Source organism: Fukomys damarensis, unplaced genomic scaffold (genome assembly GCF_012274545.1).
Source record: "Fukomys damarensis isolate Sample0158 unplaced genomic scaffold, DMR_v1.0_HiC HiC_scaffold_23, whole genome shotgun sequence".
Taxonomy (NCBI): domain Eukaryota; kingdom Metazoa; phylum Chordata; class Mammalia; order Rodentia; family Bathyergidae; genus Fukomys; species Fukomys damarensis.
The window spans coordinates 43,347,746-43,370,336 of NW_022900935.1; the positions used below are offsets into that span (position 1 = coordinate 43,347,746).

At 54.0% G+C, this 22,591-nt stretch overlaps 1 protein-coding gene across 1 annotated transcript in view; it reads right to left on the reverse strand.

Moving 5' to 3' along the window:
• Positions 1–2,982: 2,982 nt before the first annotated feature.
• The window catches only part of Ajap1 (adherens junctions associated protein 1), an 84,016-nt gene continuing 64,407 nt past the window's right edge, over positions 2,983–22,591 (reverse strand). Inside the window, exons 4-7 of the mRNA XM_033767401.1 lie at positions 19,551–19,638; positions 17,469–17,711; positions 15,895–16,024; positions 2,983–9,904 (exon numbers count right to left, since the gene is read on the reverse strand). Coding sequence (XP_033623292.1) covers positions 15,952–16,024; positions 17,469–17,711; positions 19,551–19,638 — 404 coding nt within the window. The 3' untranslated portion in view covers positions 2,983–9,904; positions 15,895–15,951. The remainder of the gene's footprint in view (positions 9,905–15,894; positions 16,025–17,468; positions 17,712–19,550; positions 19,639–22,591) is intronic.

Here is a 22,591-nt window from a genome sequence, read left to right on the forward strand (position 1 = left end):
TATTTTCCTGGCTTCAGTTCAAAGACAAGAGCACTATGCACTAGCAAATGGATACTAGAAACCCAATTTCCCCCTCTCGCTGGTGAGCAAATTGCATTTATTTTAATGGTATCCAGGCTGTTGATTTGTTTAAATCAGTTAAATGACCAGAGTGGCATTGTTTTTTCTGCTTGTTAAAGACAGTTATGCATCCCATTCATCAAAGCATCCTGGGCATTAAGGCCCTGGCAGGCTCCAGAGAGGCCCCTGGGGAGGCAGTGGTCACTTCAGCCATCTGCCAGCCCACAGCCGCACATGAGCAGAGCCTCCAAGCAGGCAGAGGAAGCCAGACAGAGGTGTGGCTGGAGCTCTGACCGCCAGCCATCTCCTCAAGGGTCCCGGGGCGCTGGGTGTGCCATCCACTCTGCAGCCAGAGAGGGTGGGGCTGGGGTGAGGGGCGCTGAGATCCAGTTAAAGGGAGAGCATGTTCCTTCCTCCCAGGTTGATAAGTAGGACTGGACCCGCTCCTAATTGCGGCTCCACTGTGCTTCTGAAGGACCATTCCTTTGAGGCAGGGGGCTGAGCCAAGCCTTTCTCACCTGCGGATCTGCTCCTGCTCAGCTGTGTCCCTGGGGCTGTGAGCCCAGGTGACTCCCTCTTCCTTCCCACTTTGCCTCCCTGCTGCCAGTCCTTGGCCTTGGCTAGAAAATGGACCCATGGGCTGATCACACAGGGAAAGGCTTTTTGAGGCATCCTGAGCCTGCGGCTGTGCAGGGTGGCTTTGGTGAGGAGCTGGTGAGGCCCAGCTGGATGTTCTTTCCTGGCTAAGGGGTCTTCAAAAGTCAGGGGCCCTCTTTCTTCCTTACTCTATCACATCTGGTAAATGGAACCATCGATGATACATCTGACCTTGGTGGTCCTGACAACAGCTGCATTACAAGGTGGCTAGCAAATGAGGGGGGACCCTGGCTGCCCAGATAGCTTCCTGGACATAAGGCTGCCTGGAAATCTTGCTTCCTTAGAATAAGCCTTTCACCTGGTGGCTGGGCAGGGAAACCCCAACACACCTGCGAGCCCACTCCATCAGGAGTTGAGGGAAGGGTGCATCTCCTGTGGGTCTGGGCTGTGGTTTTTAGCCCCTAGATGGGGTCATTCTTTGCAAGGACCACACAGTGTGCAGCACCATCCCTACCTCCTCAGTGCCAGCAGCACCCTGTGTCCAGCTGGGACAACCGGAAGTGTCTCAGGCAGTGCCAGGTGCTCTCTGAGCTGCTGGTCCAGGTGGGACCTCGTTCACCAGCCATCTGTCCCGGCTCACCCTATCTGGAGTTGTTCAGAGCTCCCTGGTCCCTAACATGCCCTGACTGCCCCCAAGCCTACAGGAACATCTTGCCTGTTAGAAACCTAGGGCCGATGTGCACCCCAGGAGTGGTTTCCTCAGCAGAGGCTTCTGCAGATGTTGGCTGGCCTTGCCTACCATATAAGTCATGAGAACCCCCAGCCCTGCACCCATGGACACCGCGGATCCCAGAACAACACTGCACAAGATTCCTGGTAGCCCAGCCTCCGTCTAACCAATTCCAGGGTGCAGACACAGAGGCCAGGGGAGCCTTCGAGTTGTTTAGCAGGGCAGGCCACCAGTTTGCAAATAACAACTCTACAGAGAAAATCTTAGACTACACCATGGCCTAGAGACATAAATGGCCATGTTTTTAGAAGATATCTCAGATAATATCCTTAAAAATCAAAAAGTAAAAAGTAACATTTTAAAAAATTCCTTGAGCGGTCATGGCCTGAACTCATGTTGACTGTTATGTTTTTTAATAGCAATATCAGAGTACTAAATATACAGAAGAAAGTTAATATATATATATTTCATTTACAATGTTTTCCAAATACATAGCTTCGGAATACAGAAACAACTTAAAAAATCTGGAATAAAAGTTCACCTGTAAGGAAATTACACCCAGCCACCTGCCCCCCACCCCACCCAAATATATTGTGTCATGTCTGTTCATTAACAGAATAATGATATGCACTTAAGGAAAACACAACATTAAACCACAGTAGTTTAACTTTTCCAAGAAGATGACACATAAATATGTCTGTAGAGACGGCTGTGGTGTAGATCTATGAAGAACATACACACAGGGGCTTTGCCTCCCTTTTGAAAAAGAACAAGCGCTCTGTGTAAAAGTATAAATAAACAGCGAACAGTTTATTGTATCAGAAAATAATTTAGGAAGAGCAAAATAAACCCAGCTTTTGCTGTACATGAGAAAAGAGGAGGAAATCAGTTCTGAAACATTCAACCTAAGACTGGTGAAAGAACAGGCCAATGTGGCCTTCATTGCCTAATTTCTCATCCTGCGGTTCCTGTTCAGGACTGAGTTTCTGGTCTTGGGTGTGATCTGGGGAGTGGGGGCAGGGCTGGGGCAATGGCCTCTGATGTCATAAATTTGGGTACTGAGACCTGGTGAATAGCAGTGTCATTTGAACACACGGGGGAGAGCTGAAATGGAAATGGTCCTGGCATCCCTCAGATACATCATTCTTGGATAAATACCCCTGTGAAGAATCCATTCTCTAACCATTCTCCATCAGAGCCCAGAGGTGCCCAATCCAAATGGCTGGCCACCTGTTCTACTCCTCAAAAGCCTCTCCTAATGATGACTCCAATCAGCAGCAAATTAAACCGACCATGAAGCCACTGAGGGCTCACTGGATTTCCTTTCTATCAAACATTCCTTGGCCTAAACTCTGAGGGAGCTCTCACTTAGTAGGAAAGGGGTAGAGTGACAGGGTCATTTGTAGAGCCATCCACCTCCCATCACGATAAATTAAATAAACTTAATCCACAAAGTCACTACAGTTCCTGTGAAGCTTTGGTTGCCAGTCTCTTTCATTTAAATGCCTCTAATTTGAGAACCCCTCCCTGGACTCCAATGCTCGCCATCTTGTTTCTCCAGGAAATTAAGAGAAATGACCGGTCCTTCCCCTCCCTGGACTCCAATGCTCGCCATCTTGTTTCTCCAGGAAATTAAGAGAAATGACCGGTCTGTCAGAAAACGAGGCTGTCAGAAAAGAAGAAAAAATTTAAAACCCAAAAGTTGGGTTTCTAAGAAAATGGTTATCTAACTGCCAAAGCTAGCCACATTTTTCTTGAAATCTCAGTATTTCCTACTAAAATTTCTCAACTTCCTCCCCCTCTTCTCTCATGTTAGATGGCACAGGTGGCATTCTTAGCCTTCACAGGAACCAGGGCTATACATGAGATCCCAGGGGGTTTGCAGAATCCCTGTGTTTCCCAACGTTAGAATTCATCTTTAAGGATTGGAGTTATTGTCACCTGATGGAGAACTAACTTTGCTGGGGCTCTTTCACTCTCTGGCTTTAGAGAAAGTGACCCAAATACAAGAGAACACCACACACACACACACACACCAGCAAGAAAGTACAGCAAATTCCTGTGGGTGCTGGCAGGTCAGTTCCCAGTGACTGGTCTGGCACGCCGACTGTTCAAGGCCAGCAGCCTCTCCTTGCCTTCAAGGCCCTGTGCTGACAGGACCATGCCTCAGTGGAGAACACACCCTGTGGAGGGAGCACCGTAAGGACCCTGCCTTCCAGACCTTTCTAGAGCCAGGCTGACTTGCTGTGCACTCAAGAGAAATCACCCATGTTTCTCTGTAGACCCTAAGATGTAAACCCATGACCCTAAGTGGTCATGTAACTTGACATGAGGACTCAGTGTGTGTGAGAAACACTAGAGAGAAGTCCCCAACTGGACTCCAACGGTGTACAGAAAAAGGAGGCTCCTGCTGGAGATGGTGGCTATCCTGGTGCAGAAACTGCCAAGCAATGCTACAGCTCGCTGCTCAACCTTCCAGGGTGGGACATTGGGGTTGGAGCTGTTACAGTGGGATTGACATTGTCCCTGTTGGCTTGGGACTGGGGTGGACAGCAGAATGGAATGGTTCCATTAATAGTTTCTCTCAGGTGGCCCTGCAATAGAGACATATTAGCTCCTTCAGTTCCAATATAGTCATTGGAACCAATCATACTGGGGGTCTTCAACGTGCCACTTATCCAACATTTAGTGGTTACATGTCTTCATGGAACGTAACAGTGACACAAACAGAACTTGGGACTACACAGCGTCCTTGCTTCTTCGTGGCCAAAGCTGTGTCTGATCTAGGAGCAGTAACTTTTCCAGTTCAGCATCAACTGACATTTAGCAACCCAAAGCTCTGTACTCCCCTGCTAAAGCACTTCAGAGTTTCAGGAGTCTTTAGAAGGCTAACCAGGAGTTGGCTGGACCACATCCACATGAGAGGGAAGCTCCCAAGGAGACGTTATGTGGCGCTGCTGATAATCAAGTGTTGAATTCCACATGGAAAACTCCAATCTCTAAAGAATTTTGTTTTAAGAGAAAGGCCACTTGAGACAAAACTAATTAACTTTTACAAAGAATTTCCTACAATCCAATGCTCTCAGTGCCCATGCCTGCTACACATTGCCCAGCACACGAGGGACTATGGAATTCAAGATTCTCACAAGAGCTATTCAGACCCCTGGAGACACCCCAACCACTCTCAGGGCCTAGCATATTAACCCATTTAATGGAACATTATCTATGGCCTATGTGTGCTGTGATTCCAACTTACATGAGAAAACATCACTTGGCCAATTATGTGCTCATTGTTTCCTCCCCCTCACCAGCAGTGGTTTAAACTCGTTCCATCGCAGTGTCCCAGATGTAAGGTTGGCCCCATTTGTATCATTCCTCTTAAGTCCAGACTGTCCTATTTATGACTTAGATTATTCTTGGAGTCATTCAAAAAGACACTCTTGATTCTACACATGGTAACTCCAGGACATTCAGGAAGGTCTCCATTAAGAGAAGGCCATCAATTACTGGAATGATTCACTGTACACTTTTAACCTCAACACCTAGTTAAAACCTAATGTATCATTCTCTTCGGGGTCTTTACAGCTCGGCATTGCTACACATTTGCAGGCTTGGGGCACTCTGATCCATTAGGGAGAAGCCCCCATGCCCCTGCTGTCCATGCCCTAAGGGCCCAGGTTAAGCACTAGCTGGCCTCTGGCTCCTGGCTCAGTGTCAGCTGAGAGGAGAGAGCTGAGCACTTCTGAAAAATGGCTGGCTTTCCTGGTGGGGCTGCTTCCTGTCAGGTGAGGAGGGCGAGGTCACCCCAACACAGTGCAAGCAAGGGACACCCTTTGCACAGAAGCAGCGGTGTACAGACAAACCCCTCGCCTGGCCTGGCTGGCACCCTGCAGTGACCGGCACGGAACCCTGCAGATTGCTTACTGCGTGCTTGCTGGCTAAACTCTTTCTAGAAGAAGCCTCAGCTTTTGTTTGTTGGACGTTGGGTGATTGAAAAGTAAGCAATTCCCTGCCTAAGCCTCGCTCTAGCCTCACCTTCCAAACGCAGCAATCCGTAAACCCAGTAATTATGCAAAACTGCACATAGCCAGGCTTTGCACCCTTTAGAAGGAAGGGCTGCTAGCATATTTCAAAATGCCAAACAATCCTTCCAGTCCTCCCCCGAAATGCCGCAGGTAATGCTAAAGTAGCAAACACACAAATCCCAGCTCTGAATGATGGAGTTTATCTTCTCTGCAGGCAGAGCATTAAGACAAAATAAGTGGGAAGAATAATCCAAGGTTCGAGAGACGAGAATTTGGCTCATTTAGTGGGCTGTGCTAGTTACACTAGGAAACAAACAAACAATCAAAACAGAGTGTGGCACAGCAAATCGACAAATGGCTCCAAAGTAACCACTCCAAAATCACATAAATCACTGCCTGCTTCGGAATAGCTGCTTCTGAAAGAGCAGATGTTGTTTAAGGACAAATTTCAGTGCTCAGTGTTTGCAAAGCACTGCTCTGGTCCAGCAGGAACAGCCCTGTGTTCCTGGAGACTTGGATGACCCAGTCACTTGCAGGTCAGAGGAACACAAGCACTCAACCATCGCTCCATCAACAGGAGACAGAGACGGCAGAGGTCACAAGCAGTGTCAACTCTGCTGTCTCTGTCCTATCACTGCTCCTCTGTCCCTCTACCGCTTGTGTTTCTCTGCAAATGATTTTGTGTGTTCCAAAGTTAATTATCTGCAAAAGCCACAAGAGCAGGACCACGCGCCCTTTGCTTCCAGCAATTCAGCCAACATGGCAGAAGTTCAAGTACTCGCTAAGCAGATGAACGAATGCTCAGCAGTCACCGTGCAGCAGGGCCTCTTCTCCTTCACCTTCCTACGTGTGTGGTATCTTCGCAGAGAACTCATGAGTGGAAACAAGAATGGCTCCCATCTCTATGACTGCACCCGTGTGACCCAAGGGGTGGCAGTGGTGGAGGGAACAGACAGCCCAGGGAGCATCAAGGCTCATTTGCCCTGAGATGTCCCTGATGAAAGAGGTGATGATGTCCAAGACAGGCCAAAGGAAGGTTGTCTTGGTGCCATTATGAATGAAGGACTAGGGTGATCCAGCCTGGTCGTGAACGGGCCATGGGTCCCAGCCTCAGCACTGTTCCCTGCGTCGTCTTCCAAGAGCTCAAGGTCAGTCCAGCCTCCCTGGCTTCAGAAGATCCCAGATCATCTGGGAGAAGAAACAATCAGGCGAACTGTCTCCATGGGCAAGAGGGTCAAAGCAGAGATGGCTTGAGGCAATGCATTCTTTTAAGACCGGGATGATGGCCTGGATATTGAGATAGAGAGTGTCCACAGAGGGCAGCCTGTGGGAGCCAGGGACTCTGCCTGGGGTCAGATATGGCTGTGAGAGTGACATATTTTACAGAAGAAAGATGGGTTTCAGGGTCACCGTGATCATTGCTGACTGACCGGTGGTCACATTGAGAGCTGGGAAATTTCTGGAAAGCAAGCTTCTAAGAGTGAAGAGGACTGAAGGATCATCTGGGAGATGGCTCTGCAGCAGGGGTCTGCTCAGACTCTGCACTGGGGGGGACCAGGGACACCAGGAACCCAGGGGCTGCCCCGTCTGTGTGGGGAGGACAGGGCGTGGGAGCGCCAGCAGCCCTCACCTGCCCTGGGTGTCATTACCCAACCACACAGGCTGCGGAGAGCTGGGACTGGGGCTGGGTGTTGAGTGGCTCGGCTCTGCCTTGCAGTTGGCTGGATCCCGTGCCTGGCCAGAAAGGATCAGGAAGCTTCCCTTCCCATGGCTGGAAAGACTTCCCTTTCCCGCTCAAAACTTGCAAACAAGCAATTCCACTCGCAGTTTAGCCGCATGAGAAAGTGAGAAGTGATTAAACAAAGAGATGGATTTGGACGTGTGACAAGACAGTCCAGACGCCTCCAAGAGCCAAACCCAGGCATCTCAAAGCTCTCTAAGGTGAACAATGAGTCCACTCAGCCTCCGGGGATGGGACCAGGGCACCGGAGATGCAAAGGAAATGGACCCACATGTGGGGACCTCCCAAAGCACCCTCCTCCGACTACTTTCCATGAAGAAAACGAAACTGAAGGAAATGCAAGGAGAAGCCTCAGGGAAGGGGTGTCTGCAAGTGGACTCGATGCCAGAGGTCAAGGCGAGAAGAGGGGATACTCAAGGTCACAGAAGGATGTGGGCAGTGGTATGTGTACCCCCGGACTCCCCGCACCCGAGTGGCCACGGTGTGGGGCTGGCCCTGCCTGTATCATCTCCTCCACAGCTGTGCTTCCAGGGGCGGGTGGGGAGAGGGTGATCACAGAATCCAACAGAACCTGCTCACCATCCCTCTCCAGCACCGGTAAGGGCAGCTGGGCCCACACTCCAGTGAGCAGCCTTCGCCAGTCTAGGTTGTACTCATGTGGCCCCCACTGCCCTGCCCTGAGCTCTGCTGGAGTGGCTGCCGCAGGCCTGTGAGGGCTTGTCGTTCCAAGCTTCCTGCCAAAGCTCAGGGTGTGCAGAGTGCAGCCTGGAGTCTGCATCAGAGCTGACGGGGTGCCCCGCAGGAAAGGCTCCTCATCGCCTCCTGCCAGACCCTGGGTCCTCACCTGGTGCTGACACAGCTGGGAGGGATTTGAAGACAAAGGGACCGGAGCTGGATGACACCCAGGTGCAGGTGCTGCCTCGGAGCTAGCCCAGGCTTTGGGAAAGGGAGGACACACAAAAACCGAAAAACAAGTATCCTATTGCTTGAGCAACACTTTGGATACCGATCAGACAGGACCAGATGAACCATGTTTTCCCTTCCTCACTTCTTCCACTTTCACGTAGTGCAGGAGACATCGAGGAGTTTCTAAGGGAATCCAAGACCCAAGGAAAAGGCAGAATTTTGGCAGCCTGGCTGGTACATGGGGCAGGCACAGTTGCCTGTCTGGCTTCCCATCTTTGACTTGGCCTGCACTTCCCTCGGTTAAATTCAAGCCATATGTGCTACAAAGGGGAAACTCTTTGGAGACAGACCTCTCGCCCCATCGGGGCTTCCACCTCTACCCCTCAAGCGTGGGGCTACGAGGCCCTGCCAGGGCCTGAGCTCGCGGCAGGTCTGCACCTAGGAGCCCAGGTGTCCAGGTAGTAGGGGTGACAGTGCTGTGGGAGCCCCAGCCAGGGTCCCACTTCTCTGGGAAACTCTGAGGCAGTTTCTGCCACTTGCCTGAGGACGCTAGGAGCCCACAAGAGAGCAGCACCTGCTGACAGCCTCCACCAACCCTCAGAGCCACCCCTGTCCCCCAGAAAAAGCAGGGACATCAGACCAGGAGCCCAGAGCCAGCCCGGGCTGTGGCGCACACCACGACCACCACATCTCACTTTCAAGCCAAAGGGCCCCGTGAGCACACACACGGGAAGGATCTTTTCCTTTACTTTGTGGAACTGGAAACTTTCTTTAATTCAGTCTATGCTCATATAACACAAATGCTGGAGAATCCACCACCTACCCAACCTGGCACTCAGCTGGGCCTGCGTAGCAGCAGCCAGCCCCGTCAATATGTGGGCTGCTAGGCAGTATCTTCAGATGGGTAGACGAAGACAAGTGCGGTGTATGCACATGTGTACACATATATATATATAGGAAACCACTGCGCTCTTCGATCTGCCCCAAGACCACACATCACACACTCAGTGTCACTTGGTAAATACCAGCAAAGGCAGGGTGTCACGGGAGGGTTGAGGCTGTCCCGGGAGGGGCGGTGCTGAACTATCAGGTCACCAGGAAGAATAAAGAATACGCTCACCGGTGGGACTGCATCTCCAATATATGCATGAGTGTTTGCGTGTGCAGGTGTGTGCGTGTGTGCACACTCGGTGAGCTTCTGCAGTAGAAAACATCAGTTTAATTCTGTTCATACTAAGCATGTTAAATAAATCAGATTTTGTAACCTAGAACACAATTCTTTTTTAAAAAAGGAACACTGAAGATCTTCAAAAATTGCTACAGTACAAAAAAAGTGTGTGTGTGTGTGTGTGTGTGTGTGTGTGTGTGTTGGTATTTATATATTTATATATGTATAATAACCAGAAATAGTGACTATCGGAACAGACTCCCACCCCTGTTTCCTGTCAGATTTCTACGCATGATTCGCTTGGCTTCGGCTCTGGGCCGAGCCTCTCGGGTCGGTTCATGGCACATAATGGTATTATTGGCACAGGTTCAGAATCGTGGTCCAAATCCCAGGCGTCGGTCGATGCCTCCTCCTGTCCCGTCCGTGTGGCCACCTGGTCTGTGGGTCTCCAGTCCCCTTCTCCCGTGTCTTTGTTCTATTCTCCAAAGAAAACTCCAGGGAAGGCAGTCACCCATAGGCGTGAGCATCTTTACAAAAATATATTTGGCCTAGAGCGCCTGCTATGCGAGCTTCCCACCGGCAGACAGGAGTGGCAGGTACGGGGACCCTCCCCTTAGATAGTTTAGTTTTAGGTTTTGTGTTTGTGTTTTTGTTTGTACAGGTTCACCAACGGAATCCTGCATGGAAAGAAAACAAGAAGAGATTAAATGGCAGTGGGGCCAGGCGTGGGCAGGCTGCGAGGCCCCCAACACACCAATGGATGCCTGGGAGCCCAGGAAAGGGAAGAGCATCATACAGAACTGGGAGCCAGGGACTGGAAGAGATGTGGGGCTGTGAAGGGATCCCTGGCCACCGTGTTCTGCAGTACTCTGGGCTCGCTGGGAAGGGAGTTCAGAGGAGCACCTGCCTGATCCTGGGAGGAGAAAAAAGTCCCTTCTACGCTGTGGCTCAACTGGGGAGACGCTCTTGGAGACACTCCAGGAGGAGACTTTGCTGGAAGAGAGGAAGCAGGTGCTTTCCTCTTTGCTGGAAGAGAGAATGCTGCCTCACCTGTGCGTACACAGGCCAGGTGAGTGGCCTGCAGCAGGCATGGTGGAAGGGGCCCCAACCTGGCCGGTGGGTGTCCTAGGAAGTAGGGACCCAGCAGGTCAGCCTGGGCCAGGCATTGGGTGTGGACACAGGGGCTCCTGGGTGTGGACACAGACTCTGCAGCTGGACATGTACACTCAAAGGGGCACCTGGAGTATGGAGATGGAGGTGCCTCAGAGCTGCCACCAGCACCCCATGGCTGCAGGCAGAGAAGAAATGCCATACTTCCTGGTCCATGCAGATGGTGTAGGTGAGAAAGTAGGGCTGGGGTGTCAAGGGACCCCAGATGAGGTCCAGAGAAGCCCTCAGCTGGAGCACAGATGGCCAGACAGAGCCCCAGCTCTGCAGTTTATCACACAGAGGGGGGACTAGGGCAGGCTCCTTCTGAGGTTCCCCAGTTGGGACCATGAAGGACAGACCCCTGAGTGTCACCTCAGCCCACCTGCTGCCCTGAGTGACACCCGACTGGGCAGCTCTGTGAGGCCCAGACTGGCGCTGTTGGGAGAACACCCCCCCCACTGGGGCACAGGTGCCACCTTGCATGAAGAAACAGGACCTCCTGTCACATGTGCAGACCCCTCTTGGTAGCATTCCCCCAGCCACCTCATCCCGGCCAACTCCTCCACATCTCCAGGGTTTGGAGGAAGGAAAGGTTTTGGGAACCAGCTGATTTAACCCCAAGAGAAACATCCCACTTGCCAACCACCTCCACTCGCATGTTCTTGGTGACGCTGACTCTGGTCCTGGTAGCCTAGACAGTCTATGGCTTCAGCTGCTGTCCTGACCCTGATCCTGGGTTATTAACAGAGGCCAGCTTCACTCAGGTGTGTCCAAGGTTGGACTCCACGTCACCAGGGGGACTCTGCCTACAGAAGAAATGTTCCCCAGGGAGCTGTCGCCCGGGCCTTGATCCCGACCAGGCCAGGGGCCACTCGTCCTCCTTTCTGCTCCCTCTACCTCCTGAAGCTCCATGCCTGCCTGACCTGGACCCGCGATCTCAGCCTTGGACTTCTGGGACTTCTGTCCTTGGATGTGGCCTGTGTTTACTCCTATCCTGTTACCCCTCGGGTGTGGACAATCCATAGTCGCTTTTAGCCTTGTGTGTGTGCATAAGGCAACCATGAACGTGAACTCCCTCAGAACTGGGGTCACCATCCAGCCAGCTGTGGCTCCTGGGGTGGGAGCCAGGCCTAGAAGAAGCTGAGAGGAGATCTGCGCCCAAAAGGGAGTTTTCCCCAGGGTCCCCGGGAGGATTCCTCTGGGCTTGACCCTCCTTCCTGTGCCCCTTAGAGGTGGTGCAGAGGGGCTTGGGCCCCTGAGGTCCCCACAGCTTGGCCCTGTGGGGAAGGGAGTCTCCCGGGTCTACAGGTGCGGGAGACCTGATCCTGTATCTGCAACGGCCACTTCGAAGCAGAGGGTGCGGTGTCCTTCAAGGGCAGGTCGCTGTCTCACCACTGGCCTGGCGGACCCCAGGCTGCAGCTTTCCTCAGCTCTTGCCCATCCTGACTGTGCGAACCGTGGCTCCAGGAACTGCTGAGATGGGTGTTCCAAACACTGTGCAAGGGCTGCGCAGCCAGAGGACAGGAGCCCAGGTGGGGGTCAGGGCTGGCGGTCTGCTTCTGAAAAGAGCATGTGGGCAGCCACTAGGTCCCTGGGCATCGCAGCCGCTGAAGTGATTCTCCACCACCTGAAAGGGACAGGTGCCCCCGAGTCTTCCTGGTGCTCCGTCTCAGAGAGCTCCGCTCCAGCAGGGCCTAGGTATTGCTTTGAAAAGAAGTGTTCCTTTGATTTACAAAAAGCTTGATATCTATTAATGTGTTTTTTTAAAGAACAAAGTGGGAAGGCTCAGGTGCATTTCCTGGTTTTTTATACTAGTTATGTCTTCAGTGTGTTTTTTGAAAATAATAACATGGTGATTTATTTCTCACTTGCTCTGGATTTAAGAGCCTTCACGGCTTCCGTGACTCCATTTGGAACGAGGCGGCTCCAGCGAGGGGGAAGGGTGGAAGTCACCCCCATGAGGTCCTCTGGGGTTTGCTTGTTCCACAAGAAATGACGAGAGGAGCCCACAAAGCACTGTCAGGTGTGAGTCCAAGGCTCCCTTCGTCGAGAAAATAGGGCAGCTTCGCTTTGTCCAGAGCGGCCTGGCCCCAGCGCACAGCTCCATGGGCTGTGATGGGGATGGGATGGGGTCTGCCGCAGATGCGCCTCGGGGCTGCACGGTGCACATCTGTCCTGAGCCTGGGCTGCAGGGAAGCGGATGTGGTCTCTGTTGGGTCCACGCGTGCACACAGATGGGCATGAGAAGGCGAGGAGCCGTGTGATTGCGGGTCGCTCCATCATCGTTGAAGATGCACTTGGGGAGTCTGTACAGCTGTGTGAGAGACAAATATCTCCACCGGCTCTTAAACTTTAATTAAACATTTTAGTATTAATTGCTATTTATTTAAGGGACAATAAGTACCCTGTAAATCTGAGCGAGCTCTCTGGCTATTCTCCACTCCATGTCCAAGCCTGGGTACTCAAGAGGACAATCAGGGATGCTGACAACCTGCACGCTTCTATCCTGGTGACAGTCTGTCCCGCTGGTGGGGCAGGGACTGGAAGCATTTGCCAGGAACTAAGTAACAAGGCTGTGTGCGCCGCCCTCCTGGTCTCTGTCCACTGGGGCCACAGGAGCCACAGGAGTGGAACATGGTTTTGCCAGCAGATGCAGTGACTGAGCTTGGCCCTCTGGACTCGGTGGCTCTTGGTCCTTCTTGACTCCATTCACGGCCCCTTGGGGTCCACAGAGAGGGACCCCTGCTGTCCAGAAACAGGGACATTCCCTTGTGGGAATGGGGTAATCTGAAATAGCTCCCAGTTGCCCCTCTGGGTACCCACATCTCACTCCCTCCTGGGTGTGGGCTGGGAGAGCTGCCAGTACCATTCATTGTGGGGTCTTGGCGTCCACAGGCTGAGAGGAGAGAGGCAGACAGAGGAGACTGAGGGTTTTCTGGAGCCATCATGTTTGCACAAGCCAGGGCTGTGGCTCTGCTCTGTGTGCAGGAAGACCTCTGGGCTCGGGGGAGGAAGCTGTTCCCCGGCTGTGGTGGATTAACTAATGGTCAACTTGTAATGCCCAGCTGAACTGAATCAGTGTGGTCTGGGCATGGAGGAACCACCTGAGGATTGTTACCAACAGCCATAAAAAGAACTGGGGAGGAAGATCTTGGCCTGTTGATTTTCGAGGAGAAACTTTCTGCAGGTGGTTTTCTTGATGAGAACTAGGCTGTTCTCATCAGAGGAGGAGCTCTGGATCTCACCGTCGCTGGGAATGGCTGCTGCTTTCATCAGGGGAGCTCTGACCTTCACCGTGAGCATCACTTCCTGGCTCCGATGTGGATCCCTCAGCTTGGTGGTACAGATCCTTCATCTTACGAGCATAGATTTTCTGGCTTCCACCACTGGCCTTTGGGCCTTCCCGGTGCAGCTCCTCAGTATGGACAAACATAAGATATTGCTGGCTGGACTCAAGGAAGACACTGTGTTGCACTCTAAGCCTTTAGCTGGACTTGTGTGGGAAACTGCTGGGATCTAGCCCTCAGTTGAACATTTTGGGCTTCTCGTGTGTGGTTAATCTTTCACACACCTTTGCACTTGACTCTTTGGGTAATTATCATAAAATAGCCTTATAGGTTATATGTCCTGTACTGAATATATTGCCTTGCCCCCTCCTGCTGACTACAACACCGGCCCTGTTGGGTGTTCTGCCACCTCTGGGCTGGGGGCTGAGCTGGGAATTCCAGTCTCAAAGCCTGCCCCAGCTCTCCTCCGGCCTGGCAACAGTGGTGTTCACAATGCAGTGGGGTCTGGCTAAGACCTGCAGTGAGAGCAGGGGCTGCCTGGGGCTGATCCATCCTCATGCTGACAACCTGCCTGATGCCAGCAAAGTCTCTACCTTCCCCCAGCCTCAGTTTCCCCTGTGAATGGCATTGTGGGGAGGACAGGACAAGCCTGCACGGAGGGCTCCAACGATGAGTTGGGAATCTGCACATTGGGGCTGTGCCCTAGGGAAGGCCACGTGGAGCGGCAATGTTCCCTCCAGTCCACAGGCCTGGGCCTTGAGGTCAGTGAATCACGCTGTACACGGATGCACTTTTTAAGCTGCGACAGAGATGCAGCCATGTGGCGCTGGAACGGGCCCACGCTTCACCAGGCTCCACTGCTCATAAGTGTCCTGCTGCCATGTGGCTGCAGTGCCCAAGGGGGCTGTCTGCAGTGTCACGGGCTGAGCCATGGCGGGCAGACATGGGCCCTGGCTCTGACGACACGCGGTCCCTTGCCCCACCTGGGGAAAGGCTGGGCCTGTGTGCTCCCCGCTGGCCCACATGGGCTCCGCCATGGCCTCCGCAGGGTGGCTTGTTTCCAGCCTAATCCAATTACACCTCCTTCCCCCTGCAGAACATTTGGCTTCAGGACCTGGAAGGAGAGCTGGAGATTGGACTTGAGAACGTGCAATTCATTAGTGCAGGGATGAAGAACTGACCGATTCATTCCCACTCCAACCGCAGCCAGCTGCCTGCCCTGGCTGAGGGTCACAAGTGGAGTCCGGTCACCTTCTGGCTCTGCAGCCCACACCAGCCATGCTGGCTCCAGACCCCCGCTCGTTCTGCTACGCAGAAGGTGAGCGGTGGCAAGGAAGCAGAGGCCGCTCAGCCCTGGTGTCCCACCGAAAGCCAGGGCCCCCTCCCTCCGAAGGGAGAGGACAGGGAGAGCCTCCCTTTCTCCGGGGACACACAGAGCAGAAGAGAGACCCTAGTGAGACCGCTGTGGACACCACAAAGAAAAACAAATCACACACGAAGAAAAATGGAGGCCCCAAGGCTGAGCCTGCAGCCCATAGGAAGCCCTCTCCCCCTGCGCGCAGGAATTCACCTTCATATCCCTGAAAGCAAACCGAATGTTCCTGCCCAGCAGAGCGTGGAGAATTCATCCTGTTTTGGTACCGGTCCCTAGCTTCAAATTAGTAGATGTCTCAACTCTTCGCTTTCTTTCTCTATCATGTTCCTTCTTATCTCTTATTTTTATATTTCAAAATTGTGTTTTCATTCTGCCTTCCCTCCTCGATGCAAAGCTGTGCAATGAGCATGTGGCCCTGCCCGCTTAGCTGCTGCCCTGCCTCTTCCTGTGGAGGAGGAGAGCTGTGATCCGAGCTTGTTTCCAGAAGTGATTTTTTCCCTGCCCAGCAGGCCCTGCTCAAGGTGTGCCCTCTTTTTCTTTTCATTTTGTTAGTACTGGGACTTGAACTCGGGGCCTTGCGCTTGCCAGGAGGGCCTGTGCCTCTGAGCTACCTCCTCGGTGCAGCATGGTGCCCTCTTTAGGGAGGACAGGCACAGCCAAGACATTCCTGGCAACAGCGCGTGTCTGCATCTGCTCCACAGGGACATGGGGCGGGGGTCTCTAACAGATGCAACCTGGGGCTGGACTACAGCGCCCTAGTTTACATTCAGCAAGGTGCTGCCGCCACCGGAACCCACCGCCCTGGACAGGGCCAGGAAGATCCAGTCAGAAGGGAAGAAGGTTCAGAGGTACGTACCATGAGACAGACACCTGGCGTCTGCCCTGCCCCAGGAGGTAAAAAGTCTTGGGCCAGTCAGCAGGAGATTTCAAACCATTTCTCAGACACGAAGGCCACAGGGATGAGATGCCGGTCGGCGGCGGAGGAGCTGTGGAAAGGCGAACAGGGAAGTGGGCTTGCGCATGCGGCATGAGACACACAGGCGAGCAGGCGCCCACAGGGACCCCGTGAGGTCGGCAGGGAGGGCCCCTTGTGCGCTGCCACCCTCTGGGGATAGGCCTTCACTTGCTAACCCTCCATCCAGAGCCTGGAGGTTTAGGGGCCTGAAGTTCTGGCACAGAGGCCGGGGTCTGCTGTCACACATGCTGTGCCATCTGCAGATGTTGGCTCTGGAATCCGCAGGCCGAGCTCAGAGCAGGGGTCTGTGGCTGATGGCAGAGACTGGACATACTTCAGTGCTGATGACGGAAAAGGTGGATCCAGCTCCCTTCCCCTTGAAGGCTGAGCTACCGAGTCCCAAGACCAACGGAAAGCAGGGAGCAAGCGCAACCGAGGCCCGGCCGCAGGAACACAGACCCCCTGCCCCAAGACCCCATCCCTCCCCGGGCCGAAGCACTGGTTGGCTGCCCAGGCTTCAAATCCAAACCAACACACAAACTTTCAGTAAAATGGTTTGGAAAGGCTCTTCCAGGTCTCCATGGCCTCCGCCTCCGGAGGGAGAGCTCAAACGTGAGAGCGTGAGGTCAGAGGTTCAGGGCCTTCTGTGCTCAGCTGGCCCCCAGAAGGAAGGGGATGTCTAAGGAGAGAACCCAAGGTGCAGACACAATGGCTGAGCTCAGAGATACCTAGGGGACCTCTGCTCCCCCCAGCTGCAGGACGAGGGCACGGGAGCTGCAGACACTGCAGCCAGCCATGGCAGCCCCATGGCCAGGTCCCGCCTCCCATCCCCGAATAAACCAGCAACCAACACACAAGCAGCAGACAACGGTTCCTGAAGCCGCCCATGCAGCTCGGGGCCCTGCTTCCCTTCCTGGGTGCTGCTAACAGGGCCTCCGGGCAGCCAGGCGGCGGGCTCATTTCTCCCAAGATTTTTAACTTGTTGGGGAACTTTTTTTTTAATCTACAAAATGATGCATGACTGTATGCGCCTTTAAAGAAATAGCTTATTGATATTTTAATTTAATTCTGGACAACCCTTCAGGAGCTGACTCAAGGGTTTCTTAAATATTCCCGAGGATGGTTAGGATTATGTCTTGTCTGAGGGCTCACCGGTGAATAATAAAAAAGAGCATTTAATAAGAAGCGTCTGGTGCTGGAGTCAGCCTCGTACTTGATATTTCTGCTGCACTCCCGGCTGACATTTTATTGACGAGGCCGGGAGACACCGGCTCTGGGCGGGGCCAGCTGGGATCAGTTGGTATTCAGGAGGTCGTGACCACAGGGCCCTGAGGAGTTGCATCACCATCCTGCGGCCACTCGCAAGTTGCGCGAGGGAATCGGCTGCTGAGGCCTCGAGTCCCTCAGCTGGCGACAGTAGCTGTGAGCCCTGTCTCCACGCGCGATGGCACAGGCCAGCACCCGCCCGAGCTTACCGGTTCCCGTTGAACGTGGACTTGTACTCGCCCGCCGGGTGCAGCGTCTCGTCGGTGTAGACTGGCATGGACGGCCGCACGCACTCGTGGGAACATTGCAGGGTCTCATTGTAGGCCGTGAAGATGTCCAGGCTGCTGGGCACACGTGCCGAGGTGAAGTCAGTGAGGTTCTGACAGCTCTCCTCCTGCTGGTTGACCTTCCGCTGGTGGCTGTTCCTCCGAGTGCTCCCGCTTTGGGCACAGCTGGGGAGAGAGAGGCTGGGTGGGGGCGGGCAGGTGCCAGGGTGGCAGCACCTTCGCCTCCAGGGGCAGCGGTGGAGGAGGAGGCAGGAGGAGGAGGAGAAGGCAGGCGGTGGTGGTAATTCCTAGCCTCTTCAGAAAGATCAACCACAATCAAGCAATCAGCTCCTTTCTTTTTTAAATATAAAATTTGAATTTTAAATGTGGGCATTATCATGGGAGAGATGGGAGGGAGGGCAGCAGCCAGCCTGCAGGGCCTGCTTGGCTGAAGAACCTCTGCCAGAGGGTGGTGTGACTCAGTTTCTCCACACAGGTCCCAGTGAGCTGGAAACTGAGGCAGCTTGCATTCAGTGGGGCTGATTCAGTGGGGGCTTTGGGGACAGGAAGGGGGGCGTTTCTCCTAGGTGGTAGTCTCTGGAGAGACTAATGGGATGGCGGAGCCCCGGTACCCAGCCTCAGCGGGATCCAGATCAGTTCTTGTGCTGGAAGCAAGGGTTGGAGGAGGCTAACCTGCTGCCCCCGGGCAACTGCCTTGTCTTCCCATTTCTCTTGATTCCAGGGGCTCCCAGCAGCCACCCTAACTCTAGCCCTCAGCGACCCCCGGAAGCCACCACAGTGCCAACCCCACAGGAAGGAGAAGTGGTGGTTGTGGGAGATTCCTGTAGCTTGGGAGCCAAGGGCGCCCCCGGGAAGGTACTGTCTCCTCCCACAAGGCTGCACCAGGGCAGGGGTCCCTCTTCTGTAGGCCTCCTTGTCCCCAGGAGGGGAATCCTGTTCCCACAGTTGAAGCCCAGCTCCCAAAGGAGAGATTTGAATGCCAAAGGCCAAGGGCCCAGCCTGCCTGGTGCCCCATCCACGGAGCCAGCTGAGGGTCACTGTCACCCTGGCTGCAACCCTGAGCTCCTTGAGGGCTTGCTGTTAACCAACATGCTGGAAGCCAGCCTGGAAACCAGCATGGTGCCTGGTCCCACCACGGACGGCTAGAGAGGACACAAGGCTCCTCCCAAGACAGACTGTAGATCTGCCTGCCACACGGTCCCCAGGTCCAGGGGCCCAGCCTGCCCCCTGGCTGAGCAGCTCTGCTGTGACAGCTGTGTTGTCCTTGTCTCCCATCCCCAGTGAACACCCCAGGCTCCCAACTGCCTGCTGGCCCTCAGGAGGTGGCTGGGGGACCTCACCAGGTGGGAGGGGTGCTCCTGGGTTGCCCCACCCTCCTGCCACCTGCTGTCGGGTCCCCCATGGGTGACAGGGTTTCTCTGCCAGTTCCTTGTGCATTCCTGTCCAGGCAGCAAGGGGACCCTTGGCAGGGCTGCTCTGTGGGGAGCTGGGGTTTGGGCAGCTGGAGCAGGCTGAGGCCCCCGTGATGCAGTGGGGTCATCGGGGAGGCCCCTGTTTTCTCTGGGACACATCAGGTGCGCGTCCCCGGCTAGGCCAGCCGCAAAGTAGGCCACTTTCCAGGAGGGGACGGGCTATGGTGAGCCACCCACAGCAAAGCGGTGACCTAGTTCACAGACACAAGTGGCCACGGGAGCGAGGAGGTGGTCCAGGTGGCTACACGGAGGACCCGTCCCTGCCATTTCTGGGAGGGGCCATGGGAGACGCCAAGGGGGCTCGGCTCTGGGTGAGCATCCACGGTCCATGAGGATCCAGGGACGGCGTGAGGAGTGGAAGTGGCATCAGCCCAGATACCGCATCCCAGGGCCACCATGGGAGGCCGCCCAGGAGCCCTCTCCGCTGCAGCCAGTGCTTGGACCAGGAAAAACGGTCCCCAGGGCTCCGAAAGGAAAAGCAGGGGCCTCTGTGAACTCCCCCGGACCCACGCCCCCCACCTCCAGGCCTTACCAATTTTTTAAGACAAGAGTTGTGATGAGAGCAGCGATGACCATGATGAGGGAGACGGTGATGGTGATGATCTGATGCACAGCCAAACCTGGAGAGGACGAGACAGGGGTCAGGGACTGGCGCCCACAGGCCTGGGGTGCAGGCCAGGCCCAGGATCCACCCAGCCTCTCCCCTGCCACGCTCAGTCTTGACTATGACATGGCCGTGGTCAGCTCTATCCCTCTCGTCCCCACTGAGCCATCACCTGCTGCCTCTACCTGGCCTCCAAGGAGCACTGCTGGGAGTCTCCACCCCGGGACAGGTTTTGGGAAAGCCTGAGGAGCCCAAATGGCCTGGGACTTTTGGGGAAGGTGAGTCACAGACCTGCAGACCCCAGAGCACGCAGGTCACTGGGAGGCGGCTTCCTCTTTCCAGAGCCCCCCCTAAATTGCTCTCTGTCTGGTGGAGGCCTCAGGGGCAGGAGGAAGCTTCCCTAAGAGGATCCATGGGCAGGCCTTGCTGCCCTGTCCTTTCCTGGCAGGGGAAGGAAGTGGCAGGGCAGGGACAGGACAGGCCACTCCCACAGTGGGACAGTCTGACCAAGAGCAGTCTGCTGGTCAGGAGACAGATGGCAGAGGACAGCCACCCTCTCACTCTCCTGCTGTGCCCACCCTGCCATACACTTCCTGGGGCATGGCACTATATCCATGCATGGCCACGAGAGCCAGCCAGGGCCACCTGGAAGGCCCACCTTTCTGGCGCTGTCCTGCTGTTGGCAAGAGCCACATCTGGAGGACAAAGGCCTAGGGCTTGTGGCACCTGCCCTCCCCAGGCACCGATCTGCCTCCACCTAAGGCTTGAGGGTGCCTCCTGTCTCTGCCCAGTGCCTACTGAATGCCCTCTGTGCAGACTCTCCTGCCTGACCTGGTGGGCTGCAGAGAGAGAACACATGTGTGTGTTCCCTTGTGGCAGATTGCAGAGTCGAGATTTTCCTGGCAGCCTCCCCGAGACAGAGTCTCACAAGCAGATGTTACCTCTCTGCTGAATATGATCCTCTTAGGGGAAATTGTTCATAAATGATTAAAAGTTGGCACAGTCGGAAACTGAGCTTTCTCTCCCTTCCCCCTTTGGGGGCTATATTGCCAGTGCTCATGCAGGACTCAAGGGAACCCACAGGAGGAGCACCAGAAGCTGCAGGGCCCTTCCAGGAGTGCCATGGCCCCTGTCTTACATCTTTCACCCACTGCTTCACAATCTGCTTGCTAAGCGCTTTCTGTGCCAGCCCCAACACCACCTCAGAGAAATACTACTCCCGTGCCTTTATCAAAGTGGTAGTGTTTGCTGCCATTTCTGGCCAGTGGTCTCCAAAACTACTGCGCCCAGTTCATGGTGCCCAGTGTAAACCCTGGGTAAGTTTTGCTACTCCTCCAAGATGGCCAAGTCAGCTTGCCAGCAAGGTGGAAGCTAAGGCAGACTGTAGGAAGCGCCCACCAGACCCTCTGAGACCCAACAAAAGCTACATGCAAAGGATCTAAAAAGATGTATGACTCAGTGGAAAGCCATGGAGGAGTTGTTGACTGCTCAGCTTCTACCCACACCCATGGGCCTGGTCAAGTGACAGCCATGCTGTAATGAAGAGTATGTGCTTGTCCTGTGTTGGGGATCAAGACAGCAGGAGGCTGAGATGGCAACGGTGAAGGTGATGGTCACGATTGTGGTTGTGACAGTGACAGTGTTGATTAGGATGACGATACCATGATGGCAATGACAAGGGCAGTGGTGATGATGGTGATGTTGATGTTGACAGTGATTACAGTGGCCAGAATTGTGGTTGTGGTGATGACAGGGTTGATTATGTGCCATCACCATAGTGGAGATGATAATGGTGGTGACCGTGATGGTGATGATGGTGGTGACAATGATGACTGATGGTGGTGGTGATGGTGACGGAGGTGGTGGTGATGGTGGTGACAGTGATGACTGTGACCATGGTGACAATGGTGGTGATGAAAGTGATGGTGGTGACAGGGATGACTGTGGTGATGCTGGTGATGACAACAGTTATGATTTTGTTGAGGAAGAGGAGGAGGAGATGGTGATTATCACTATCATCACTATCACCCAAATCCTCACCAATACCATCATTATCACCACTGTCCCATCACCACCACCAGCACCATTGCTACCAAATTGCCATGATGATGATGAAGAAGATGGTTTGGCCGTTATGATGACTGCAAATGATCGCAGATGTGTTCAACAGTGGTAGCAATTGGCAAGTGTGTTGTTGACCCATTGGAACGGCTCTCAGTGTCAGATACTGTCGTTACCACTCTTGGAGCAGGAAACACTGTGGGGGATTTGCAATATCCTCTGATCACATAGGATGTGCTGGTTGCACAGCCCCCACTAAGAGCAGCTGTATTAGGGCACGGCCAGCTCAGACGTGGTTGATCTAATGTTGACTCGAGCTGGTGGTGTCTCTGTGTCCCTTCCTCTTTCTGGAGGGCTGGCTCCTCTCCCTTCACCAGGCCTGGGAGAGAAAAGCTTCTATTCTCAGGGACACAGGAGCTTGTGCCCACCCTTGTACCATGGGAAAGCCCTTTGGGGACTCTCGGCCACTTCTGGTACGCCATGGCCTGGCTCCCACAACAGAAAGTAAATCTTTGTTTGGGGAGCTAAATTTCCTGAGGTTGGAGAACTCAACATCTGCAGAGACGGGGGTATAAAAGTGTGATGAGCCCTCAGGGAGCAGGGGAGACTGGGCCACCCTGGGATATGGCCCTCCCCAGGCTCTGAGTGTTTCTTAGGAGAGCTTTACACTCCATTCTCCATCCTCAGTGTCCACTGGCCAGAGAGGCCCAAGGCACCCCCAGATTGTAGCCTCTCCTCCTGCCACTAAGGGAATCCTTCTGTTGGGGTGAATCCCTGCAATGGCCAGAAATCTGATTTTTAGATTTCTCAGGCAGTATGGTCTCTGTGTGAATCATCTTTGGATTACTATAACAAGCCACCAGAGGCAGCTGACTTTATAAAGAAGAAAGGTTTCTTTAGCTCACAAT